Here is a 27,117-nt window from a genome sequence, read left to right on the forward strand (position 1 = left end):
AGTAGACAGAGACGAGCGATCATAAGTCCTGACGTTTTCCCAGCCTTTCGGATCCGAGACGATCACTTCGCGAGATCATCCGCGGGATGCTGAGACAAAGGGACGAACATGAAAAGAAAGAGGCGGCAGGCTCAGTTTGGACGATGGATCCTCCCCTCTTGAGGTGAGACGGCTTGGTTGTCAGAAATCCCGTTCCAAGCAGATGGTAGTGGGGGTGAATTGAGGCGTATGAAGGAAGTTGGCCAATCGCTGTGCCCATTTCACTTTGAGTTTACTCGCGCTTACTCCCTCTTACAATAATAGATACGATGACAATGGGATGTCGTAGATCTTTAACTTAATGGATCAAGTTTGGCGATGTTGAATGCGATGGAAGCCGTCAGTAAGAGCGCCTGCTTATGTCATCTTTACCGCTGTGATCTGCTTTTGTAACAAAGAGCAAACTCTCTTCCTTTGAAGCCACTTTTGATATACCTTCCTCCGTTCTCCCTTGTGACAGTTCCGGTCAGTAGTGAGGACATACGCATAACTTCGGATTGCCGGCTCAAAGGTCACCATGGCACTACCACGGTTAGGCGTATGTAGAAGCCTACTTAGGACCCCAGGAGGAGGCCAAACGCAACCTTGCCCCCCATAAGCAACAGCTCATTCCACGTACTCCTCCCCTCCAACTCCAGCTGCCTCGCCGCCGCCCTTCCCTGCACCTCCTCCGCCAAATACCCAGCCGCCAACTGCGTCGCCACCTGCGTCCCCCAATTCAGCGACTCGTTCCAGCGCGTCCTTGCCTCGCGCCTCGCCGCCGCCTCTGCCACTTCATTCTCGCCGACCATGAGATCAAGTGCATGCCGCTGCCGCGACATCTCAAGCTCGCGCACGTGCTTCTGCTCGGCAGCCATCATGGCCTGCGAGATGGACGCCTGGAAGTTGGCCGACCGCGCCGCCATGTACGTCATGCCCGCCGAGCCGACCATAGCTGCGAGGCCGCCGAGCATGTTGAACTTAGCGGTGCGGGCTTGTTGGGAGGCTAGATCGCGGGTGCGGGCGCGCTCTATTTCGGCGAGGGCGATGGTTGTGGTGTTGCTGTGGGCGGTGGCTTTCATTTGCCAGTAGGCGATGGTGACGGCGCCGGCTACGGTGAGTGCTGTGATGCCGAGGTTGAGGATGAGGCCTTGGTCGACGGGGTTGGGCGTAAGAATCGAGGGGGAGCTGTCGTTTGGTGTGGAAGGTGGTGATGTCATCAGACATTCGCCCGAGAGAGTTTGTAGCTTGGTTGCATTTGGGCTCCGGGCGGCCGATGGAGCCGGCAGCGGTATTTCAGCGGCCGGGCTCGAGAGCTTGGCGACGGCCTTTGTCTCTTCTGCGAGAAAGTCCATCGTCATAGATACGGTGTCGATCATCTCTTGATCAGGGATGCCGCCTTGGGCGCAGAACTCGATGAAATCGCTCACCAAGTTGATGTCCATTGTCGCCCTCTCAACCCACCGGGCTTTGACATCTTCTAGTGTCGGAGGACTCTTCCGAGCCTTACTGGAAAGGGGAGTAGAAGAGTTGGTGATTATTCTCGTCATTGTATAATGTCCAGGGATTGTGACTTGAGGATCCCTACAGAGGCCCTCGATGCTTAATTCCAGCGTTTTATGGAGCCTGCCCAGAGAATATTTGGGAAGCTGGTTCGAGTCTCGGCCAGCGATGCTGCCGAGGATTTTGTCGCCAAATATGCATCATATGAGCTGGGCGCTCTTGGAGCTCACAGCCTCGTGCGACCACACATTTGTGCGAATCTTCACCCGCTAATGCACATTTGGTGTTCAGCACCAATATTCAGCTTTATTTGGGAGGCTCAGTTGCAAGTACTACGTTTACCTGACCACCCCTTCCTAAAATCGGCATGTTCAACACAGCTACAGGCCCGAGGATCACGATTTTCCCACGTCGAATGCTTGAGTTGGCATCCACTAATCCATATATATCACAGATATTGAGGGCTTATCGACGCCCGCCTGTCGTCCCTCGTCCCATTTTCCCATCCAATACGGCTCGCGAGGCTCAAGCCACTCCGATGTTATTACCAATAAGATGGGCGATGTGACATTCCCCGGTACTGACTGGACGCACTTATTCCGCGTTTTGAAGAGGGCCTTTCTAGAGTATTGGGAGTGAAGATCCGATGAAGAGCTAGTTTTGACTTGCGCAAGCATTCCCCCAAAAAATGAATGAGACATACTACTCTAGAGAACGAGGGGAAAATAAACCGTCAAAGTACGAAGTAACTGGGGTTGTCATGTCGACTGCATCTACGAACCAAGTCACTAAACCGGCGAGATACTGCGGTCTCAAATGTTGAGGGTCTCAAGCAAGTCCGCCTTGGCAGGCGCCTCCCAGCCTGGCCTACTACCTGCTTCCGTTCCACCCGTTCCCCCCTTCCTTTTTTATACTTCTTACCGACGTGTTCGTTGTCATTTTTCCTTTAACTTCCAGCCCGTACGCCTCTTCTCGTTGGGCTCTCTCGTGCATCATTCCTCCATCTGCCCGTGGTAAACAAAAAGTGTGACGAGCAACCTCCGTCTCCAACTCTCTGCAATTACTCTTCTAGAGCCTCGCCCCAATGGTTTCCGTCTGGACCGACGAAAAGAGTCGCTCCACTCCAGCTCAGGACACCAAGCCCTGGAGAGAGGAGAAGAGCACCGGCGGTGAAACTCAGGACACTCAGAACACCGAGCCTCCAGAAGCCCCCATCATCCTCGTCCTCGGCCTCACAGGGGCCGGTAAAACCACCTTCATAAACCATGTCGCGCAACAACTCGAACCTCGCCCCGTAGGCCACGGCATGACAGCCTGCACAACATCCGCCGAAGTAATCCTCGCCCGAGTCGGCGGCGTCGGCGTCGTGCTCGTCGACACGCCCGGGTTCGAAGACCCGGAACGCTCAGACGCCGAAGTCCTCATCAACGTGACCACCTGGACGTCGGAACACCTAGGCGGTAAAATTAAGATCACGGCGGCACTGTACCTGAGCTCCATCGCCACGGAGAAGATGTACGGCTCGGCGCTGCAAAACTTCTTCCTCTTCACCAAGATTGTAGGAAGTGGCTGTATGGCTAACGTTGGTCTCGTGTCTACGCGGTGGGACGTCGTCGATCGGGACACGGCCGAGGCTCGTGAGCGGGAACTCATCGAGAAGCCCTGGAAGACGATGATTGAGAACGGAGCGCGCACTTTCCGAGCAGCTAACGACGCGGAGTCGTGCTGTCGCATTCTGCAGTCGCTGCTCGAGGCGCAACCGACTTTCATCCAGATCCAGCGCGAGATGGCGCGCGAATTTGACGGGAAGCCGCTGCCCCGCACCATGGCCGGCGAGCAAGTCCACGCGCAGGTGTTAGCCGACATTGCCAGCGCCAAGGCGGAAATTGCGCTCTTGGAGGGCCAGCTTCGCAACGGGGCGCAGTTGAGGGACATGCCCTCGCTGAAAGAGCAGCTTGAGGAGAATCTGCGGAGCGCGAGGGAGCGACTCTCGCGCCTCGACAAGGATCGGCAGAGGGTGGAGAAGGTGCCGACGTGGCAGGAGTGGGCGTGGAAGACGACGAAGAGCTGCGGCCCCGCGGTCATGAGCTCGGCGTTGTCGTGGGCGATGAAGACGACGCAGCGGGGCCCTGAGATGGCGGAGCTGCAGGCTCTACGGATCGCTCAGCAGGATGCTCAGATGACTATTGATGCGTTGCAGAGGCAGTTGGGTGAACAGTCGAATATGGGCGGACATATCCTTACTGGTGTGACTTATGCTGCCATACATTATGGATTGAAGGCATTTGGGTGGATGTGATGGACGCGATCGATAGTACTAGAGGCCATATGCATATATCTAAGTGGAAACCAGAACGATTTTGCTAGAGAAATTCCAAAGCAACAGACAACACCAAGTTTGAACTCTCACACCAGGCAAATTGCCGCCGCAACTGCCTCCGTCTTGATGAAGAAAGTCGTCCTCTTTCAAAGAGCAAGACCTCGATTTCTGTCTAATCTACATCTAGCAATTAAGCAAGATCTATGCTGTCTCAACGTAGAATTATCAACTGATTTACCGTTGACCAGAACCTACATTAGTAGGACCATCGCCTACATAGGCAACGGATTTTGGCAAATCAGAAATCGACAATGCTTGACGGCGAGACACAAATTTCAAAGTAAATTCCGTGCAGAGGGAAAAGGTCGCGTGGCATGTTTTCGAGGCACAAACTCAGCCCGTCCAAGGTTTAGGGGTCCATCTGACCTCATCTCCTCAACCCTCGTCAAATAGAGAACAAGATGGCCAGTTGGGGGTGGGGGAGATATCATCTGGCCTCGCATAAGTTTGCAATTTGATGTATCCATTAATAGTTTATTTGATTCCTTCCTTTCCCTTCTCCCCATGGCGACACAGATCGTCGGGAGCATGTGAAAGCTGCTCTTCCCCACCCCCCACTACCTTCTCCATCCGGATGCTACCCCATCCGGGGTGGGTGGCTTGCTGTGCAGATGCTCCATTTGGACTTCACTTGGGTCTGGTTTTTCCCTGAGCAAGTCTGTCTGTTGTCATAGATTCGGACGGCAGCCTACAGATTTGGTGCATGCTTCCACAAGGATCGGGCCTGTGATGGGCTTGCATGTCTGCAGAGTAATAAATAACAGGCTACTACGGAGTAGAACGTGTGGACTCAACGTGGCGTTGACGGGTGGCATGTTGCTCGTTTCTCCTTGGTGAGTTCGTTTAAAGAGCTGGATTGTCAAGCTGGTTGCGGCGTGCATTGGCTCCTTTGGACGCCACGAGAGAGACGGCCCCTTGGCGGCATCTGCGGTTATGCTTCTCATCGGAACCATCTCTTAGGTGGCTAGATCCTAGAGCTCGGTACTTAACCTCTGCTCCCGTTTGTACGCCTAGTGTAGAGAACACAGGAATAGGCGCATGTTTGCAGTCTTCCTGGCAATCAAATTGAAGTGACTGGAAGCGACTACGGCAATCCCCCTCGACTCCGGCACTAGACTAGCACTATCATCGACATCATCGAGCTCCACGCTACGAAGTACTTTAGGCGTGAAAAGTTGATGACCCGGGAAGATGGAAGCTACTTGCTTCGTACGCTATGTGTACACTATGTCATAGGTCCGGATGAGGAGATGGCTAATCTTAGAAGCCTGGCCTAGGCCGAACCTCTTGAGTTTGGTCCGAAATGCTGGGCGGGTCGCTGGGATGATAAGAAGTTAGCGCCGTCTCAACTCGCTTGTGAGTTTTTCTAGTGTATGTAGAGCTATGGAGGAGCGTGGAAAGTTGGTTGTAACTGGGTAAACACTGTTGGAACTATCTGACGAGGTGGGAGATGGCACAATTAACGTTTAAGTCCTTAAGACTTTTCGTTATCGGGGCGTAAATGCAGGCAGATTTGTGGTAAATTGCATTATCTAAACTAGGTGCGTTTAGCATTGGAACCGTGCACGGACGCGGTTCCCATTTACGAAGTACAGTACACTCCTCCCAAGTCGTGTGGTTTGCACCACTTATCACGTGCAAGACGTGGTTTTTGTTCAGTGTTCTGTTGCTCACGGACCAGGATTGTTGGAGTCTTGGTGCAAAGGTATTGATAGAGCTCATCTCGGATCGAGGCATCGATATCACTCTCTGGTGTTCTTGAGATGGATGGATACAGCCGTCGACTTGTTTGATAGTCGGTGATGGAATATAATTATACCCGTGATTTTTTCTCATATTTTGATCAGGCTCAACTGGCAATTCGCAATTCACTAGCATGTGTCACGTCGAAGGATTGACTTCTGTCACAAAACTTGCCGATTCTCATGCTCGTGTTCCAAGTCCATTGATCCATGTCGGTGGATATCGATAGATTTCTATAAGTGAATCTAGCCCGCCCATAGTCTCAGAGTTCGGAGCCGCACCTTTGTCTTTGAACAAACGTAGTCGAGATCAGTACTTCGTGGGATGTACTTCGTTCCCAATTCCGGGCGCACACACAAAGCACGAGCAGAACCACAATCACAAGCTCGGTAGAAGATGGAGATGAAGCCCCCGGATGCACCATATCAGACATTTGATAATTTGCTGTCTAAACAAGTCGGATAGAATATCAAAATTAAACCAGCCCAGCCTAGCCCGGCCCACATGCAGAATGCAGACAATGACCAGACGCACGCTACTCGTGTAAAACATTCATGCTCATGCCAGTACAAAGGTATTGTACCAGAGGCCAGAAATCAGGAACCGAAACCAGAAACACCAAAACTTCAACAGTCCCAGTTTCCTTCCTTCCCTCGACACGACGCTGATGTCCTCGACCTCACTGGTTGCCCTCAAGCCTCAAGCCTGGGCCCTGCGTCCCGGATCCTGCAATTGTGATACCCGCCGTTCGCGCTCACACGCACCCTGGCTCTGACTCAAACTCGAACTCGCTGCGAACTCACCCTTGTACTCACCTGTTGTCTGTCTGTCTCATACCTACCTGAGTATTTCGTACTCATTGATTCTTCCTTCCGCGACCTCTGCCACTTGGATCCTCGAGCCGGCACGGAAACTTCCTTGTCCATCTATTCCTTACCGTTGCCCATTTTTGAGGTCGGAAATAGCCCTGCGCTGGCGTTGCATCGAGAATACCAACGATCAGCACGTCTATTACATCAAGATACTTGTAAGTAGTCTTGGTCTAGACCCCGGCCTCAGGCTTCGAATGATCAAGACTGGAAAGACCCCTCCTCATAAGTCTAAATCGACGGATCCACCAAAACCTCAAATCACGCCCGCATCGAATTCTCCAATTCCCCACCATCCAGTGCAATTTTTTTTCTTTTCTCTACTTTTGCACCGCCCCCAACCCCAAACTCAGCCGGCGTCATCGCCAAAGTCCCCCAAAGCTTCAAAATCCAAAGAGGGGTCCGATCAAATATCAATACATCATTCCTCAATAGCCGAAACCACCAGCAAACGCTTCCGACAACCCCAAGGCTCCAGAACTTCAGCCCTGCCAGTTCTCCAATAACACCTTGGTGCATCCACCGTTGAGGTCTTGAATCATTGATACACTTATATATATCCACACAAGTACTGGGTATAGACTACAACACTGCGTGCCGCTTCCTTGCATCCTTGCATCTTTGCATCCTTGCATTGATCCTTCTTCGTCCGCCCCGCCTATTACCAGCAGCCTTTCTACTATTTCTACACTTTAACATCAATCGGATTCGACTTCACCGAGTTCAAGGTTCAAAAGGGTCGACCCAGCCTGGCCGAGCCCGAACCTAATCTCCCCAACTCTAAATCCGTCGGCCGACAAATAAGATCGGTCCCTTCACCACAAGCAGGGTCGGATCATCTCCATTCCCCCAATCCTGGGTCCAATCGTTTTACCTCGTTGCCAACAAACTTCCTTTGCCTGCTGCTTGCCCCTGGTCCAAGAGAAGCAACAAAAAGCCCCTCACCGATATCTGCGAGGCAGCGGACGACCACGCCCGTCTGTTCACGTAGTCTTTCGGGAGCACAGGCAACCATCGAACCCTGCCTCCAAGTATGGTCGAATCTCATGGAAAAGACAGCAATAATGGTCCGTCAGCCCCCCATCCTCCCCTGAGTATTCGGTCCTTAAGTCCCCCGGTCCTCAGCTCACCTGCCCTCCCCCTCCCCCTCCTGCCCCCCCGAACTTCGCATTTCTCGCCTTTCCCTTTGTGGAGTTGGATGGATTACGCTCTCAGCTTACCACTGTTACCCTCCCAGAGCTGCCATCTTCCCAGAGCTGACACCAAGGCTACCATGATAGGCGCCAAAAACTCAACAGATAATAATGCCCGAGCTCACTCCAGGGGGCTCCAGCTCTCCCTCTCACCCTCCTTCCCACCCTCCCTACCTAGAAATCGAAGCGCCGGGAATCTCTCCGTGCCTACCGAGCGAAGGGAGCCGGCAAGGAACAGATATTCTTTCGATGCCCACACAGCTCTCGACTATGATGCTCTTACAAGGTTGGTCCACTTTTTCTCCATCCCATTTTCATGCTTCATTCATTGTTGTTACTAGTCTCTAAACCCCACCAACCCTCTATTCCCCTCTCTCTTTGCATGCCTTTCTTTGATGCAGTAGTGCATATTTTGGTTGCGCTTGCCCTGCCTCGCCTTTCCAGTTCTCCCCTACTAAAATGCCCGACTGTGGCCTGTCCAGATCTCCCATCATGACCGATCATGACCACGGCCTTGGCCTGTCAGGTCTCCGCCGCATCCGACAACAACCCACCATCCGACTCCCCGGCCTCCCTTCGAACGCGTCATCGCGCAGCCCCTCTGTGGGGCCCTCTCGCTCAACATCATTAAGCCTCCCTCCCCAAGCCGGCCAAATTACCCCACGATCGCCGGTCGCCCAGTCGCCCACCTTCACCGAAGACCTATCCAAGTTCCCCTCGGAGTCCCTCCATTCCTTCTCCTACGCCCACCTCTCCGAAGAATACCTGCACAACCGCCAAAATGTGATAAAACGATCGCTCGAGTACATGAAGGACCACATGAACTGGACCTCCGCCACCTCCACCGCGGGGATAGCAAGCGCCCAGGCGAGAGCCGACGGTGACGTAGAGGCCCAGAGCATGCTCGAGCTTCTTGCCAAGGCCCAGCTTGTCGGCGCCGGCAACTTACCTCACCCAGGGTTGTCACCAATGGCTGGCCCTTTAACGGGGCCCCCGAGTGTTTCGGGGGAGAACGTGTTTGAGAAGGAGTTCACTGCCGAGCCCGAATCCTATGCCCGACTGCATTCACCGACCGATCTTGCGCAATTACCCGAACCCGATACTGGAGCCAGGAAGGAACTTGCGCTTGAAAAAGGCGATGGCGACGAATCTGGGCGCAGTAGACAACCATCCCAAACATCCCAACCGCCAACATTACCCCCTGCGCCAGAAACATCACGAGCCGAATCGACCAAAGACGGCGCCGCGCCTTCGAGAACCGAGCTAGACACGAAGCCCGCCCTCCTCAAGCGAACATTCACCGATACACTCCCCGTCTCCCTCCAGGAGAAGCTCATAGATACCCTAGCGCAGCCCTTCCTAGTGGGGTCTGGAGAGCCCGTCCTGTCTCCCTTGGCTGCGCATAGCGTATCCGCGGCCGGCTTCCCGAGCGCCCTAGGCTCCGTGGTTCACGGCCACTCGTCTCGGTGGGTGCCCGCCACCCAGGCCATCTTCACGACGGAAGCGCAGCCCCCATGGACGATACTCGCCGCCAACGATTTGGCGTGTCTTGTGTTTGGCGTCACCAAGGGCGAAGTGCGCAAGATGGGCATCCTCGAGGTCGTGCAGGAGGAGAGGCGATCGTGGCTCGAGAAGAAGCTGCTGCAGAACACAGGAGATGACAACACCGCCAGTGGTACCACTCGCGATCAGCCAGCGTCTACTCCTGCGTCATCGGCGGCTTCAGCGTTGCTTGGTGGCCGTACGGGGATTACGGCGCAGCTGCTGAGCAAGCCGAACTCGAGATCGCAGCCCCGCAAATCTCTGAATAACAGACGTTCTAGGACGGTCCACAGCGGCATGCCGACGCCCGCCTCCGGGGCGCAGGGAAGTCCTCGTCACCGGAACAGCCAGTCGAGAGGAGTCCTTATCTGCGGCGACGTGATACCTATACAGAAACGGAACGGGTCGACCGGGTCAGCTAGCCTATGGGTCAAGGAAAAGAGAGTCGGGCTAATATGGGTGTTGGAGGAGATCCACGAAGACGTGGCTCACATAACGCTCAAGGAGGAGGGCGTCGTCCAGGAAGTGACTGGAGCGTCCGAGGCGATATGGGGCGCAGACGCCATCGAGCCGGGCGCCGACATCGGAAAGCTCATCCCGAGGATACCACGTCAGGGAATCGACCCGAGAACCGGCGAAGTCGACTTTGCCCAGGCCGCCAAGAGGAGATACTTTACCTGCCCGCACGCCGAGACGGTCAGCATCCCCTGCACCGTGGAGCAGGTGCGCGGCCAGCGACAGCTCCGCGTGTCGAGCTTCCCGCACATCGCCGGCATCATCGTCGTGTCGCCGGAGGATCTAGCCATCAAGAGCTCCAACGCCGCTTTTTGTGGCGCACTGTTCGGATACGAGAGGCCCGACGGAAAGTCCATCAATGCGCTTATTCCGGACTTTGACAAGATCCTGGGGATGTTGACCGAGGAGGACGGTATCGAAATGGTGGACGGCATCGTGGTGCCCGAGCATAACTTTCGCAAGGCGTCGACCTACGTGGCTATCCGCGAAGGCCGCACCGATGCTGCGGCAGCGTTCCTCCGGCCGGAAGGCGTCCCCGCTAAGCATCGGGACGGGGCATCGCTGCGGATCGATGTGCAGATGAGAGTCGTGCAGAGCGAGCGACAACCCAGTAGGAACGGGTCGGCGATTGTCCGGGAAGGTGGTGACGGATCATCGGAGGGCGACGAAGAAGATGAGAGCGCCATTGCGGAGACGGAACTGGTGTATGCGCTGTGGGTCACGTACTCGCGGCATCTGCACTCGACCAAGGGCCCCGTGGTATCTGGCACATCGACGCCCTTGCACCAGCCGACACCGGGGCAAATCGCAGCGCCTATACCGAAGGAAATCGGCAGTGGTGGCGTCTCTCAGGAGTCGAGAAGGGCCGAGGAACTTAGTACCTCACCGGCGATGACTGCGTTGGCTGCGACAACGGCTGCTCCCACGGCGACGACGACGGGAACATCTCCCATGTATGCGGGGACGACGGCATCCAACATTACGAGGCAGCTTAGGGAAGTCGCGCGCAGCGCCGCGGCGAAGCTAACAGGGACCTCGCGGCCATCAACGCCTAAACCAGAGAAGACCCCAGCCTCAAGAGCCGTTGAGCACCAACGCAAAAAGACCATCGATGACTTCATCATCCTCGAGGAAATGGGCCAAGGCGCCTACGGCCAAGTCAAACTCGCGCGCTATAAATCGACAGGCCAAAAAGTAGTCCTCAAATACGTCACAAAGCGCCGCATCCTCGTCGACACCTGGACGCGTGACCGCCGCCTCGGCACGGTACCCCTCGAGATCCACGTCCTCGACTACCTCCGACGCCCGGAACTCCGGCACGACAACATCGTCGAGATGGAGGCGTTCTTCGAGGACGACACGAACTACTACATCGAGATGGTTCCCCACGGCCTCCCCGGCATGGACCTCTTCGACTACATCGAGCTGCGGGCCAACATGGACGAGGCGCAGTGTCGGAGCATCTTCGTGCAGGTCGTGAGGGCGGTGCATCATTTGCATACGAAGGCGCACGTCGTGCATAGGGATATCAAGGATGAGAATGTTATTTTGGATGGAGAGGGGAGGATTAAGTTGATTGATTTTGGGAGCGCTGCGTATATTAAGAGCGGGCCGTTTCAAGTCTTTGTCGGCACGATAGGTGAGATACCCTCTCCCTCTCTTGTTCTTCTTGTTCTTTTTTTTTATATACTAAAACTTCGTCCAGACTACGCCGCCCCCGAGGTCCTCGCCGGAAAACCATACGGCGGCAAACCCCAAGACGTCTGGGCCCTCGGCATCCTCCTCTACACCATCATCTACAAGGAGAACCCCTTCTACAGCATCGACGAGATCATGGACCGCGACCTGCGCGTGCCGTTTACCATTAGCGAGGAGAGCATCGATCTCGTGCGGTGCATGCTGGATCGGGATGTTGAGAAACGGTATACGATTGAGCAGGTTTTGAATCATCCCTGGTTTATGGGGATGGGAGAGGAGTAACCTTTGGTTCTCTTGGTTCTGGACTTTCGCTTTCTACCTAGAGTAGAAGGGAGTTTTCTTTCTTTCTCTCTTTTTTTTTTTTTCTTCGTTGGAAATATTTGAGCATTTTTAAGGGGGGGAGGCATGGCTTTTTTCCTTTAGCCCCCCTTGGCATGAGTTCTCATAACATGGCATATCGGTTTCGGGGTTCATACAGAAACCTCCCTTGGATTTTTTTTTTTTTTTTTTTTTTTTGAAGGAGAAACACGGGAGGGCATTGCACTGTCTATACCTATACACGGTGGATGGGAGAAGTTGGGAGGGTTTTTTTTTGTGTAAACTTCCAATACACTGGTTTGTTTTTGACATACGTTAGACTGTTTTCTTTTTCAACATAGTCTTTGGTAGATTGGGACGCGAGTTATGATGGAACTTTTTGCTTGGAGCATGGATGGGGATATGAACATAGAATGGATATTATATTTCTGTCGTTTTTCTAGAAGCATGTCGGATATATATCATTGAAGCTGAAATCTAGCTGCCGATACAAATTCTCACGTTGAAGACCAAACTCCCACAAACGAAGTGAAGAAAAAAAAAATGTATAAAAAGATATTCCTCATTAAAATTTACAAGATTCTGCTCTCCTACCGATAATTCAACTCCGGATTCGCCCTAAAATTACATCTACACCGACACTCCGGCACCGGACACTCCGCATGCCGCCCAAACCACATCCGCGCATGATCCAAATGCAGCACATGTTCGCACCGCAAACAGAACGTCGGAAACCGCGCCGCCAGCCTCACCTCGCTATCCGGGTTCATCTCGGGCCGGTCCGAGCGCGGCACGCCTACGACCTCGAGGCAGACGACGCACCGGGGCAGGTGGCGGCCGCAGTTGGGGCAGCTTACGCCTGCGTTTACGCTTGTGGCCATTAGGGGGTTTCGTAGCTGTTGTTGGACGACTTGCTGCTGTTGCTCGGTGGAGGAGGTGGTAGAGGATTGTTGTTGGAGTTGGAGATGTTGGTGGGGGGCGTCGAGGCGGGCTAGACTTGTTTCTGCGTCGCAGTATACGCAGCGCAGGGCGATTTGGCGAGAGGGAGGCTTGACGGTTGGTCTTCCGTGGCGCTTGCTCCGCTTCGTGCTCTCGACCTCGAATTTCGTACGCTCCAAAAAGGCTTTATGCCGCTGGAGGTACGCGCGATACGCATTCCGCCACGCAAGACACCGATAGTCGTCGATATAGCGCGGAGCGCAGATGGACATGACCAACGTCGCCGTCTGAAAATCATTAAACTTCTCGATAAACTTGGCAAACACGTCGACGAGGCGCTCCGTGATGCCCGTGAGCACGATAGCCTCAACGTCGCCGCCCTCTACGGCCGTGTCGACCTGCTCCGCCAGCCATTCGGTGAGCTCGTCGTCGGGCAGGTTCCGCACGGCCACGTAGGCTCTATCGGCCAGAGGTAAAGATTTCTGGTTGGCGATGGCGGCCCAGTCGCCCGTGGCGATGAGCGACGATATGGCGCGCAGGTAAGGGTCCGTCTTGGACGCGACGGCCTCGTCGAAGTCGAGGTGTTCCTTGGCGAGCTCGCGGTCCCCGCCTTTCCCGACGAGTTGGAGGGCCAGGGAGACGAAGAGGAGCTCCGGGTGGGTGCCGCTGGCCTTTTTCAGGATCCGGATGGCCTGCTGCGTGTTTCCCCTGAACAGCGCCTTGGCCGTCGCCATCGTGTGTACCGTGGTGGGGTACTCGGGCGCCGGCTCCATGAGGTTGCCGTTTTCATCGTCCTCGTACATGCCCCAGGAGCAAATGTCTAGGCAAAGCTGCCTATGGAACGGCCTCTTTGTCTTGACACCTTCGAACTCGGGGACGCGTCGCCTCTGGCAGACAGCACCGATGCAATTCTCCCAACCGCCGCCGTCGGGGGGTTTCGCGCCGTCGAGTAGTCTTAGCGAGGGCTTCTGGCCAAGATCATTCATCCATACGGTGGCCACGCCAAGATAACTAAGGTCTAGGGGACTGGCCACCATCCCTCCATCCTCAGCAGCCGCCTCCGCATCTAGGGCTTCCGAGTTAGTACACTGAAAAAAAATTCAATGTAAGAGCTACAGGGCAAGAACACGTACCAGATATCCAAAGCCAAAGGGACCGAACCCACAGATCATCATCTACGACAGCTCTATTGATGGTGGTATTAAACAGATACTTCTCCTTCGCGCGGAGGAGCATGACATGGTCAACCACAGCTCGAGCCTCTGAAGGCAATCCCTTTGCCTCGATGAGTGTGGATAGAAGCTCATCGTGCAGTTCGCGGTTAGTAGGAGGGCCAGTGACCGAAAGCGACAGGTCGGCTGTCGCATCAGCCAAGCGGTCGGTCGATTTCTTCGGCTCAGGTTTAGGAGCGGTCTCTTTGATATAGGCACGCAGCGCGCGAAGTTTCTCGGCAGTAGTAGATGCTTTTGTCAATGAGTCGGGGAGAGAGGCTTTTTGAGCGTTCAAGTCTTCAACGAGGCCTGGGAGTTGCGAGTAGTTGGTGGATTCCTCGACAACAGAGGCAATGTCTACTCGATCATCCCCGAATATTGGAACGTCACTCAGAGCTTGATCTACTAAGAGAGGGCCGAGGATATCGGGAGCTTGTGACGGTTCGAAGTGCATCAAGTCCATATATGGACCTCCGTCTACAAGTGCGGGACAGTCAGAATCAGAATCATAATAATGAGTTAATAAAAAAAAAAAAAGGGGGGGTAGTGGTTGGCCTAACCTTGAAGGCCGCGGTGAGGAGCTTGCCAAGGCGTCAACTTGTACACGTAGTCGGAAGTATACGATGGTTGCTCGAGGATGTCAAAGGAACCGTTCGCCCGCAGAACAAGCAACCTAGGCCTCAGGACAGGGGATCCAACCGTTATCCAGTCACAAGAAACGATGCGGTCGCTCTTCCTCGCGGACGAGGAATTCAACACGTCCAGTTCATGAGACTTGTTAAGGGACAAAAGTTCGGGGCTACTTCCAAATTCTGAGTCAGGAGTGGCCAGCTCCTTCTTGGTGTTGAGAACCTTGAGCTGCCCGGTACGAGTTAGCACGGCAAGGAGTCCTCGTTGGTCACGGCAGTATCGCAGCGATCGGATAAACGAATGCTTGCTGTCGCTTAACGACGGCTGAGCCTCCATCTCTATGACTTGGGATAGCCGCAGGGCGCTGCCCCAGGGGATCTCATCTTCGTCGATCGCCTGAAGGTAGGATGGAGATGCGACTGCGCGAGATGTAGCGCGGCGGTCCCAAATCATGACACCGGGGTGATCTAGAGCCGACGACGTGAAATAGTTTTGGTCGGCATAGTCGATGCAGAGGTTGTTATTGCATCTTGTTTGAAAGTTTACAACGCTAGTCGGGTCTAGATAAAAAGCGTGTAAGCAGGGCTCCCAGGCCAACTATCATATAACAAACTCACCTCGAAGATCGTGTATGCGCAAACCTTGGGCCTTAATACCCACGACAAGAGTTTGGGGACTGTCCTCAAAGAACCTAATACTCGATACGGAAACACTCGGCTCCAAGCGCGTCACCGATTCAGCAAAGGGAGAAAAGTCCTGGGGAAATCCGGAGAAAGTCTGCGGAAGTGATGATAGCCGATTAACGTCCCATATATGAAGACACTGATCCATGCGCACTCGGTCCAACCCGACAGCTAGAAGACCTTGGGTGTTGAAGGCGACGGCCTGACAGGTTCGGGTCATCTTGAGACCGAGCTCGATGTAGGCATTAGAATTGTCATCTATCCTTAGCAGATTGACAATTCCCGTGCCAGTCCCCACGGCCAGCAGACCGGGAGTGGTAGGAGACCAGTCAAAGGTTGTGAGTGTTGGAAAGTCATCGTGCTTGGAGAGTCGCTCATAGTCGAACCGACCATGGCGTGCGTGGCCCGTTGGCTTATAGAGCTGGACGACTCGATGCTGAAGGTTTATGTGGATGAAGCTCTCGTGGTCGGGGTTCGGAGACCACTTGACCAGTCCGGGCTCAGGGCGATCCATTGGAGCCAAGAAAGGGGCTTCTCGGACGTCAGGGAGATGGGAGCTTTATGAGATGGACCAAGCTCTGGTCTGCGGGGCTTTCTCAATGCCCCTCTTATCGGGATAATCGATAATCGATGAGAGCCCCGAGGAAGAGGACAGGAAATTTGGAGAGACCGCTCTTGAAACCCGGATTAAGTAGCAATGAGGACGATTGGAATATGAATGGGACGGCTAGGACATGAGAATCGCTACCATGCTGGAGGTCGGACTCCTCAGAGTGGTGGTGCCATAGAGAGAGGTGGAAGTCAACGATCCACCACGCTTCCCAATTCGAAACATTCGCGTCGCGCTGGAAATTCGATTTCACACACTCTCAGTCGCTAGAGTTTCATTGACGTAGATATTGGAAGAATGGTTCCGTCAGACGAAGTTGATTAATTCACTAACAACTTTGGCTGGAAGGTGTGTAGATCGATGCTTGAAGCTGAAGCTCAGTCCCCCCAGCAGTTGAGCTGTGAATTCACGTGATCACGATAAGCTCCTACTGATAAAGAACGGCCCCGCCAAAAAGAAAAAAAAAGTTGGACGATGCATCAATTAATTCATGAACTATTGGTTTGGATCTTGATAACTTCGAGGTGTACTTTGAAATCGACTCCAGCGACCCTAATCCCTCCTGGCCACTAATACGCACGTCACTATTGAGAAGAATAGAGCTTATCCCCTCTATCCAACCGAACACCAATGGCCTCTAAGCGGTCCTTCTCTGAGATGGAGAAACCCGAAGCCCTCGACAACAGCGGGACTACCTCCTCGAGGCCGACTAAGCGGAAGCGTTTCGGAGGCAAGCCTAAGAGCAAGTCTAAGGAAGGTTCAGTAAATGCTCTCAAGAAGCGTGTGAGGACAATACAGCGCCGACTCCAAAGGGATGATGATATAGCCGCGGACATTAAGATTGAGCTGGAGCGGGAGCTCGTGGCGCACCAGGCGACGATTGAGGAGAAAGCGTATCGGAAAAAGAGGAGCGAGATGATCAAGCGGTACCACATGGTGCGGTTCTTCGGTAAGTGCCTTTTTCTGAACTTTCTTCTCTGGTTGGGTTGACAAGGAGGATCTTTTTTTGGTCCCATTTTCCCAATCCATAAAGCCATTGACTAACCACCGCATGGTGCATGTATTCAGAGAGACAAAAAGCCGAACGTCTAGTCAAGCAGCTCAAGCGCAAAGTCGAAGCAACCTCATCAGACGACGAAGACACCGAAGAACTTAAGAAAAAGCTACACGTCGCCGAAGTCGACCTCGCCTACACGAAATACTTCCCCTTCCTAGAACCCTACATCAGCATCTACCCGAAAAAGGGACCCAAGGCCGACGAGACCACGCCTACGGCCAAAGCAGCACTAGACGCCGAGAGACCACCCATGTGGAAAGAGGTAGAGACGGCATTGGAGGAGGGCGATCGCGCGCTGGAGAAGCTTCGCGACCGTAATCCTGACGGCGGAGCTATCGCGAGCACGACGGACTTGGATAGCTCGAGGTCTTTTACATCTTCGAGTAAGTCGAAGAAGGTGGAGACGGCGTCGAAGAAGAAGAAGAAATCCAAGTACGACGAGATGGAGGTAGAGGAGAGTGAGGGGGAGAGCGGAAGCGATGGGTTCTTTGAGCAATAGGAATTTCACAGGCAGTTCATCGCGTTGAATGGTGGCCTACTACGCCAATTGCTAAGGAAGACGGACGAGGAGGTTTGGTTCTCGGATGAGTAGCCAAGCCGTGTTGTGGACGTGTGTACAGCGGGGAACCCTTTCTTTTTTTTTATTCTTATTGTTTTTTAGCCTTTGCCCACATCGTATTATTCTTCGACGGACACCGTTTGGGAGGATAGACTTGCAGGCGGAGAAGTGAGAGATATTGCATGGCAGCGAGTTTCTGAAAGGAGGTTACATATTAGCATTGACGAGACTATGAGCGTCGCTTTTACAAATAGCGCTTCTGTTCTGGCTTATAATACATTTGATATTTGATATTTGATACATCGATCAAATCAACGGTAATTCCCATGCACCTCGAGCCCCCGGGTGATCTATCTCCATCAACACCAGGTTTGCGACAGCCTGTACACCTTCAAATGAGCCCAATTCTAGAACGGATCAAGTCTGATCCCACCGGGACCTAACCTCAAACGCTGCAAACCCGTCCCGAGAAGGTCTATATTTAGAGTCCTTCGCAAAGAAGATTGACAGACCTCTTCCACACCCAATTAGAGATTCCTACAGGGCCAAGGTTGGCCTTCTGCATGTGGTTCCATTGTGCCACCCAGGCCGGCTGCAGGCATCCTTTGCTTACCCATTGAGATCACTTTGATTGAACGCAGTCTAAGCCATAGCCAGATTGTATATGTATGTAGCCTTAGAGTATTTCTATTGGGAATGGAGGAGGAGCTGTTGAAGCTGGCAGTGCACGTCACCAGGTGAGGTTAAATCGACAGATTTGGAGCTTACACTTGCACACTTTTACACTTTCACGCCTCCACTGCCAGCCTCACCAAGTCTTCTTCAACCTCAATTCTATGACCATCTCATTATCTCATTTCTCATACTAAGAAAATACCAGATTCATCTACACACATATATCATTAATATCAATCACATTTCACAGGCCAGAATATACGACCCTATTTTATCTACTTCATATAGTCACTCACAAGCCAACGGCATTGATTCCTGCTGCTGCACGCTGGGAGGCCCAGCGGCCGTAGTAACTCCACCTCTCCACCCGCTCTCACATCGTGAAATCCAACTTCTACCTCTCTCACGCGGCCAGCACCCAACCTGGGGCGCAGACCCTAGCTCTCCTGCCTATTTCTCTCTCTATATATATAGTCCCCTCGAGGCCACTTCCTTTCCTCTTTTCTTCTCCTCTTCATCTCCCATCCCTTCATCTGTTCCTCGACCGAACCCTCATCACCCTCGAAACCTCCCCTCTTTCATCCTTTTCCATCTCGTTTAATCTCGAAAACACCATCATCATGAAGCTCAATACCGTTTCGTGGAACATTATCAAGCACTGGATCCACAAAAAGGAAGTCTACGAGAAAGAAAATGGCGAGCCCGCCCCTCTAACCCTCATGGAGCGCCGCGCCCTCAACATCCTCGTCCCAGGCGTCTGCCCCATGCCCCCTCAGGCAGAATCTACTATTTCGGACCAGCGGGACCCCTCGGCGGGCCAGCAGCGCTTCGTGGCTCAAGAGGCCCAGCGCCGCACGTCCTCTCAGCGCCGGCGGTCCAAGTCCCCGCTTCGTTCCGAGGCCAAGTTGTCGGCCCGCACTTCGCGCGACGAGGCTTCGGAGCAAGGAACGCCCAAGGCTATCCTCGTCAGCGATGATGGTATTGCCACGCACGTCAAGGTTGGACGGGCTGTTGACCCCGATTATGAGAAGGCCGATTGGGTCTCGACGCTTCTTAGTAAGTTACGGTGGGTGCGGGAGAGAAGACGATGAAGATCGATACTCTTATAACCTCCCTCCCCGATTCATTCCTCTTTTTCTTTTTTTCCTTTTTTTTTTTTTTTCTTTTTGGAGGGGATGCTAATGAGGGAAACTCGGCAGATTTTACGACCGTCAAGAATTTGGCCAGGCCCGACTTCGTTTTCTTCACCGTCGACGACTTGGGTCCCAAGATCCAGACAAAATGGGGCTGCTTCTGTGACCTCCCCGACAAGAGGAAGAGGTTCCCTTGCAAGGAGTCCGGGCTCATCGACGGTCAGGTGCCGTGCTTTAGCTCGAAGAAGGTAAGGACTCTCTCCCTCTCTCTCTAAAATCGCTGCCACTCAACACGTAACACTTATCTCCTTCCCTTCTTCGTAGGACGCCAAGCAGTACGCCTCCAAGAGCGCCCTAAATTCCCTTTCCCCCAATGCGAAGCCCTTGAAGTTCCAGGATCAGGAGGTCCTCCACCCGGCTAATGCCATCGCGTTGATCGCTGCGACCGCCGCTCCTGCTCCCGCTCCTTCTACTTCCACAGCGGCTCCCACAACCGCCCCGGCTGCTCCAGTTGCCCCCATGGCTCCCGAGACTACCGCCGAAGTCCCGACGACCGCTCCCGCCGCCGCCGAAGTCGAAATCGAAGCGGAGACCGAAGACGCCGGCGCCAAGCTCGACGCCGACGTCCTCATGTCGACTGATGCCGTCAGTATACCCGACGCTAAGCCCCCGACCCCGATCCCGACCGATGTTACCGACGAGCCACATACTAAATCCCCCAGTAGAAGCAGCAGCAGAAGTAACCGAAAGAGGAACTACGAGTTCGACGACGAGCCCGATGCGATTGACCAAGTTTTGAAGGCTTGTGATCGATTGAAGCTTCGATACCCACATTTTGAGGTTACACCAGTACGTTTTTCTTTCCCTTTTCTTTTCCCCCTTTGTTTTGGCCGTTCACCTTAGACTTTTGAGGGGCTAACAGTGATTTTAGAGTGATAATATGCCTAATTTTTACGACGTACGCGTCGACTTTGGGAAGGATTCCGATCTTCTCCCCGAGGGTTTGGGAAATGTGGACTCCATTCTCACAAGAGGGGCTGCTAAGGAGGCTGCCGCCAGTCGTGTGCTAGAATGGCTGTTGCAGCATGAGAGGGACCGGAGGAAGGATGACGATTCGACCATGTTCTGCGCTTGAGGTTTCTTCCTCCTTCTAGCTCTCGGGCACTTCAAGACTGATTATTTACTTCTTTCTTCATCTCAAGTTGATGATTCGTGAGTTCCTAACAACTCCGAACCCGCTGTCAGGTAGAAACCACTTTGGTATTCTCGCTTTAATACAGCCATCCTTGGGTGAATCTATATTTCGCTCTTCAATGCCGTATTGCTCGTGCTCTCTTCTGTGAATTCCTCACTCTCTCACACACACACACACTCTCTTTCCCACCGAAACCTCTCTACGCCCGACTCCCTCCCCGTCCACCACCACCGCCACCCCTCCTCCCCCTCCCCTTCCCCGGCGGCACAACCCCCTTAACCCCCTCAGGCAACCCCCCCAAAACCTCCCCATCCTTCACCAAAACCCCGACATCCGTCCTCCTCCCCACAACCTCCCTAAAATACCTCAACGGCACCAACCCATCGTCACCACCCTCCGTCAACACGACCCCATTCTCACTAACCCACCACTTCAACACGCCATCCCTCAAACTCCTCTCCACATCGACATAAACCAACAACTCGGCATCCCTCCTCATGCCCGAAACGACCTCCGCCCCCGGGCCCGGTAACCCCGTGGCGAAGTGCACGTGCGTCCGCCCCATGGGCTTCAGGCCGCCGGATTCGACGATGAGGGGCCAGAAGGCGAAGTAGGTGCCGTGGACGACGACTTCGGGGACGTTTTGGGACTCGAGGGTGATGGGTTGCATGAGGGCGGAGGAGGATAGGGCGATGCTGTGGCCTTGGTTGGCGCGGATGAGCCAGTGGGAGGGGTCGGTCGATGTGCTGTCGAGAGAGGGGTTGGTGGTTTCGTTGGGGAGCATGGAGAAGCGCTGTTTGTCGTTTTGTTGGACGACGGTGGATATGTCTTCGAATGTTACTTGGAGAGACCGGAGAGGTTGCCAGGCCATCTACAAAGAAACGCACAACCCCTCAGATTAGACTTGAAGAAAGAGAAATGGAAAAAAAAAAAAAAAAAAAGCAAGAGAGAAAGAATAAGAATACTCACCACCTTGTCTAATTCGGCATACCCACTCTCATCAAGCTTCACCCCCGCATTCTCAGCCTGATGCCTCAAGAGCCTCGAAAGCGCCTTGGACACTTGCACCTCCCTCTTCATCCCGCCACCGCCGCCTCCTCGTCCTCGACCCCGTCCGCGACCACTCCTACCCTCGCCCCTCTCAGCCTTAGCGTAGGCTCCTTCCTCGAGCTTAGTCGTATCCGCCATATCTTTGCCTTTCTTTCCTAGGGTTCCTTCTCTCTTAAAAGGCTCGACGATAAAACGGGTACCCGGAGAGTATTTCCCCTCGTTCGGTAAGCTGTTCTTTTGTAGATGTGGAATTTTTTTCGTAGGTCCTTCGTTTGAGGAATCACTTGGATGAGTGTGACGGTTTAACGCTCTCTTTCGTGGCGAAACTCTCTCTGGTGCTTCCCCAGGGCAAGGTAAGCCGGGAATATATCAAATAAAAGGCAAGGAGGATCGGAAAAACAACTTTCTCTTCTCTCGCCGATTCCCATAAAACTTATACGCAAAATTAAAAGAAACAAGTCGTCTTTTCGCGGTGGGATGAGATTCGATAGATGTTGACGTCGTCAAAGTGCGACAGTGTGGGGTTAAATAAAGAATTATAGGCGCGGCGTCGAAGTGCGCTTGCGGCTGAAAAGTTCCAATGTTTCTGAACCCCAAATCTTCAACTGGGCTGAGTCACTTCGCCGACGCAGACTCAGAACGCCGCCGTTGACGCTTACCTCCTTCGAGTCCGTCGTCAAGCTTGCGCCACGCCAGCCCTAGGTTTAATATGCTCTACTCATTGCGACTCGTACTCGGGAATAGAGCTGCATAACTGGAATTTGGTTCTGCGAAGACCTCGGTCATCGATGGGAAGTAATCCTAATCCTCAGGCTCGATCATCTTCGAAGGGTCTGGCTTGGCAGAGACGTCATCGTCAAGAAATCAGCCTCGTCCAAGGAAAATTCAGCAGTGTGAGGGGGGAATCAGGATCTTCCGAGGGAATCGGTATGGGCGATTCTTCCGAGTATCAAAGTCGAAGGGGGCTGGGATCACCGAGGACTCACAAGGCCACCATCAAAAGGCTCTCGTTCTAAAATACTTAAGAGACACATCACATCACAGAAAAGGGATCAAGAAGGCACCAAAAAGTAGTCATCATCAGACCTGTATAAACGAGAAAACGAGGAACCTGAATGAGAGAGAATGTATGTTATAAACCCCCTCCAATAAACAGAGACTCCCCTACTCGCCCCTGATGTCCATTCCATTCCATACCATTCCCATCCCTCCATCCCTTACTTTTTCTCATCGCAATATCAGAAAAGCCCAAAGGCGCCCTCAGTAAGAGCTTACTGGACATCAAAACTCCCCCCTTGAAAACAAAGAAAAGAAACGAGGGCTTTGGAATGGAAACCCCCTACAACGCCTGAAAATGCCATTCCGAACATTGCATTTGCCATGACATATCGGTCACTGGCCCTCCTCCTTTCCCTTTTTTGCTTTGATCATGATCCGAAAAGGAGAAAAAAAAATTAACAAAGGAAACTTTGCTTTGTAAAACGCAATGCCAAGGGGATATATCGCGTTCGTAGACTGTAAACCACACCGCATGTAACATACACAGGGCCAACCTTTCCATGGTTGCCCATTTAAGGAGGAATAAAGTGTTCAGGTCCAATTGGTGAAATTGGGTTAAATGAATCATCTTTTGGCTCTTAGGAAAAAAACAAAGTCTCCCAAAAGATTTGCTTTCATTTACAAAATCTCATCAATCGACCTCACAATTGGTGTCTCACCCTTCGTGGGGGGACTCCGCGGATCCGCCACCTGAGGTGGGCGACCAAATGGTGCGAATGGATCCCGTGGGAACATCGTTTGCCTTGGGCTAAAGAGGCCTTCAGTGGGCGTAGGCGGCGACTCGACAAACCGCATGCCTCCTAGCGAAGAGCCAAAGTGCATCACCGGGTCGCGGAGGGGGTTGTTCGTCATCGCTTCGGCACGCGGAGACATGAGAGCCGTGTCGTCGATGAAAGGGACGGAGATGGTAATCTCTCGCTGGCGCGGGACCTGCTGCTGCTGGTGTTGACCCTCCTCTTCCTCCAACTTCCATCGGTCATCCAGCGGGCGCTGGAAAGATAGGCCAGAGAAGCCGAAGGTGCCGTGAGAGTCGAAGCTGCGCGGCGCGAAACCTCCTCCGAAACCACCAAAACCTCCAAAGCCGGGAGTAGGGGGCGGCTTCGAAATGTCGAGCGGCCTCAGGTTGAACTCCGTCTGCACGACTCTGGGCTCCTCAATCTTGGGGGGAGCAGGAGGCGGTCCCAGTGGTGCCGGTGGGTGGGGGAGAATGACATCATCAAAGTTGAAGCGGCCAGGCTTGCCGGGATCCTTCTCGTCCTCGGGCTGGTTCCACGAAAAAGTCGAAGGCGCCGATGACGGGCCTGGTGAAATGGCCTGGTTGCCGCTGCCGGGGGTCGAGTTACCTCGCTGACGCGCCGAACCACACTTGCCGGGGCTGAGAGCGTCGTCCTCGTCGTCCTCGCCGGGCAAGGGCGCCGTGAGCGGAGTCTTGGTGGCGCTAGCGGCGGAGAGATCGATCGCGTCGGCCGAGAGGGTTAACCTGTGCTTCGTCGGACTCCTTCCAGACCGTTGTCGGAGAGCCGATCCGGGGCTAAGCCTCTTCTTCGACGTCATCTCCTTGTGGAAATCTTGGAGGCAGTACATGAGCCTCATGTTGGGGCTAATCCAGCGGCTCTTGGATTGCGCCGCGTAGTAGGCGTCGTTGACGCTGAGTTCAGGGTTCTTGTAAATGCCGTAGGCAATAATGAGGCTGGCCGATCGGCTAGCGCCTTGCTGGCAGTGCACGAGCACCTTCTTGCCCTCCTTGGTCGTCTTCTCGATGCGTTCGCACAAAGACATCAGATCTACCGAGATATCCGTGTTGTGATCCCAAGGCATGTGGATGTACTCCGGTTGCTGGGGCTGGGGTGGCGGGAGAAGCGTGGTTATCGCCTTGGGCGTGGTGGGGGTGATGTCGCCCATGTTCTCATCTGCACAAGGGGGAGGAAACTCGAAGGCAGTCTTGAAGCTGGCGTCGGTAAGGGCCGTGTCAGGGTATGGGCTGTCATCCGCCGGTTTGGCCTCAGCAGGAAGCAGCATCTCCATCTTGACGTCCTCATCCTCCTTCGCCAACCCAGCTGCGCCATACGTCGTCGTCTTCGTCACTGTGAAGGGGTTATTTACCTCACGCGCGACATTAATTACAAGATCGAACTTGGAAGCCTCCTCGGCGGTCGGCTCCAAGTAGAGATAGACATTATCGTCGTAAATGGCAATAGGGCCGTTAGGATAACCCGGGGACTTCTGGTCCTCGTTGTTCTCGCTTTCGTCCTTCAAATGCACCAAATCAATCACGCCGCGGTTGGCGATCTGCGTCCTGATGGGCGAGCCCTCCTCGGCAATAGTGGCGTCGAGAGGACCGCAAATGTTCAACTTGCTGGGCCTTAGAACCTCGGACAACCCCGTCTCATTGCGCTCCAGAACCTTGGGGAAGGTCATGCCGCCAGGGGGTCCGAAAGTCGACGACTTCAATCCGGCCAGCATATGGGGGGTTGAAGCCGAGTGCTTCAGAGCTCTCCTTTGCAGGATAGGCGGCATCGCTGGCGAGCTAGGTACCTCGAGAGTGGTGTTGCGCATGGCTAGATCCGACGTGTTCGTCCTGAGGCTGAGCTGACTAGGCCGCTTCTTCATGGGCGGAATCTTGGGCTTTATGAACGTCGTTGAAGGCGAGGCAGGTTCGGAGAGAAGAGAAGAGGAAATGGAGGGGGGCTGGATCGAGAGGCCCTTCATGTTACGCGCGCGTCTCGGCGAGGGCGAGGTCATGGGGCGCTCAGTATTATTGAAGTCGGTAACGGTAAGAGATGATAGCGTAGACGGAAGGCCGCCAAAGCTAGGGCCTGGGAAGGATGAGAGGGGAATTAGGTTGACGGGAGAGTCTGGGGACGAAGAAGGAGAAGGGTCTGAGAGGGGCGAGGAATCCGCCGTGGAAAGGGTGGTGGTAGGCGACGAGTCTGCCGATTCTGAAGCCTGTGTGGATGTGCTGTCGTGGTGTTTGTGAATGGGATCCGAGGGGATGGCGGCTGGTCGAAGGGCTGGTTCTTGACCCGAAAGCGGTGGCTTGGGTAAAGTAGCACACGAGGGCTCGACAGCGATGAATTTGGGGTCGACGACCGTGACGGTATCGCGGTCTGCCATTGTTTCTGCGTCCAAATCAAACACTGACATAAAAGAGGGTATCTGATCCTCGAAGAACCTCCGAGCAGCAGCAGACGGCATTGTCTTGTTCCAACTCGGGGGAAGAAAGGAAAATTGAATTGTGATGGGAGGGAAGGAAGGAGAAAGGAAACACAATGGGTTGGAGTTTCCTTTGGCGGGCCCCCAAGTTGTTCGGTTGTTGTTGCTGTTGTTGTTTTTTGTCCTCTTCGTGTTTGCTTGTGACGATTGTTTGGTTGGGGGGAGGTTGGTGTCGCAAGCAGACGAGGGCGGGCGGCAGGCTGGTAGACGATCGCGGGATGTGTTTCGAGTCGGCAACAACCAGTAACACAACAATTAGATTATGGGATTTCGACCGATTATACGAATGGAAGAATTATTATGCGAAAGACTAGTGGTGAGAAAAAGATAACCGGCCGGTGAAAAAAAGAGAAAATCGCGTCGACAGGTGAATTAGAGGTGAAGTTGCATGTGGTTTTGTGAGGTTGTTATGGTGGTTGGCTTCGTGTGTGTGTGAGAGGACAGCGCTGCTGGATCCTGGATGGTCTGCAACGACTGTATCCGTGATTCCTAGAAGCAGTCGAACGACGCAAATAAAGAGCGCAAAGTCGAATGAAAAGGGAATAAAAGAAATCGGAAGTAGAATTCGAAACGACGAAAAATGAGTGACGAGGTCCTCTGGCTCAGCAACGGGGACTCTTGCGCGAGATCCAGTAGTCGTTCCCTCAGATTATGCTGTGCCGCCCGGCGGGTTTCTCGTTGGTTCGTAGTGAGTCGGGCCGGGTTGGCTCCTCGAGGAGAAAGAGGAAGGGATCGAGAAAGGGGATAAGAGGAGAGGGTCGACGAGGGAGGAGGGGGAGGAGAAGAGAAGAGAAGAGAGGGATTGATGGTTGTCGACAAACTCCTAGTACATGGCGCTATTCTCGAATCGCAGGCGAAGAAGGCTAAAACAATGCTATCATCCTCTCCAGTCGGGAGTGGAAAGGAATAATAGAATCTCGAAATGAGAAGGGGGGGTGTTGAGAAGGAAAAGGGAGATGAGGTTGTGCGGGCGGCGCTTAGATTTTGTTTGAGCTGAAGAGTTGGAAGTATTACAAGTTGAAGTGGGAGAAGAACATGGAGGATTGAAACTGGTGGATGTGCTCGCACTACCACTGACTGCAACGTCGAATGCTACAGCCGAAGAAACGGACCAGACAACAGAAGGACGAGACCAGAGACTGGGACTAGAAAGTCGGGGTGTGCCTTCCCTGGGGCGCAAGGAAACCTCGAAATGGGACTAGAGGACTGGACTGGGTCTGACTGGGAAAGGGAAGGCAAGGGTTTGGGGTTGGGGGTTTGGGGGGCTCCTGCTCCTGCACAAGCACCAGCCAATGGGCGGCGCTTGCTCGATCGGGCGAGGTA

General features: G+C 53.7%; 5 protein-coding genes and 3 pseudogenes across 5 annotated transcripts; 4 read left to right on the forward strand and 4 right to left on the reverse strand.

The window, feature by feature from the left end:
* Positions 1-593: 593 nt before the first annotated feature.
* SAPIO_CDS0193 lies at positions 594-1,568 on the reverse strand (annotated as a pseudogene; the record flags this gene model as incomplete).
* A 1,037-nt stretch (positions 1,569-2,605) lies between these two features.
* On the forward strand, positions 2,606-3,820 carry SAPIO_CDS0194 (annotated as a pseudogene; the record flags this gene model as incomplete).
* Positions 3,821-8,198: 4,378 nt separating this feature from the next.
* On the forward strand, positions 8,199-11,744 carry SAPIO_CDS0195 (uncharacterized protein; the record flags this gene model as incomplete). Its single annotated transcript, XM_016783033.1, has 2 exons — positions 8,199-11,403; positions 11,470-11,744. 2 exons carry the CDS (start codon positions 8,199-8,201, stop codon positions 11,742-11,744), a joined length of 3,480 nt encoding a protein of 1,159 aa, XP_016646666.1.
* Positions 11,745-12,370: 626 nt separating this feature from the next.
* Positions 12,371-15,757, reverse strand: SAPIO_CDS0196 (WD repeat domain-containing protein; the record flags this gene model as incomplete). The annotated part of the gene is made up of 5 exons (XM_016783034.1): positions 12,371-12,398; positions 12,495-13,785; positions 13,853-14,407; positions 14,491-15,120; positions 15,178-15,757. 5 exons carry the CDS (start codon positions 15,755-15,757, stop codon positions 12,371-12,373), a joined length of 3,084 nt encoding a protein of 1,027 aa, XP_016646667.1.
* A 726-nt stretch (positions 15,758-16,483) lies between these two features.
* Positions 16,484-17,409, forward strand: SAPIO_CDS0197 (rRNA-processing protein efg-1; the record flags this gene model as incomplete). Its single annotated transcript, XM_016783035.1, has 2 exons — positions 16,484-16,802; positions 16,922-17,409. 2 exons carry the CDS (start codon positions 16,484-16,486, stop codon positions 17,407-17,409), a joined length of 807 nt encoding a protein of 268 aa, XP_016646668.1.
* A 1,355-nt stretch (positions 17,410-18,764) lies between these two features.
* SAPIO_CDS0198 (uncharacterized protein) lies at positions 18,765-20,412 on the forward strand (the record flags this gene model as incomplete). Its single annotated transcript, XM_016783036.1, has 4 exons — positions 18,765-19,200; positions 19,344-19,525; positions 19,602-20,126; positions 20,209-20,412. The coding sequence occupies 4 exons, from the start codon at positions 18,765-18,767 to the stop codon at positions 20,410-20,412; spliced, it is 1,347 nt and encodes a 448-aa protein (XP_016646669.1).
* Positions 20,413-20,671: 259 nt separating this feature from the next.
* Positions 20,672-21,660, reverse strand: SAPIO_CDS0199 (uncharacterized protein; the record flags this gene model as incomplete). Its single annotated transcript, XM_016783037.1, has 2 exons — positions 20,672-21,343; positions 21,442-21,660. The coding sequence occupies 2 exons, from the start codon at positions 21,658-21,660 to the stop codon at positions 20,672-20,674; spliced, it is 891 nt and encodes a 296-aa protein (XP_016646670.1).
* Positions 21,661-23,199: 1,539 nt separating this feature from the next.
* Positions 23,200-25,695, reverse strand: SAPIO_CDS0200 (annotated as a pseudogene; the record flags this gene model as incomplete).
* Between the last annotated feature and the right edge of the window lie 1,422 nt (positions 25,696-27,117).

The sequence above is a fragment of the Scedosporium apiospermum genome (assembly GCF_000732125.1).
Source record: "Scedosporium apiospermum strain IHEM 14462 chromosome Unknown SEQ_SAPIO_0011, whole genome shotgun sequence".
Lineage (NCBI taxonomy): Eukaryota > Fungi > Ascomycota > Sordariomycetes > Microascales > Microascaceae > Scedosporium > Scedosporium apiospermum.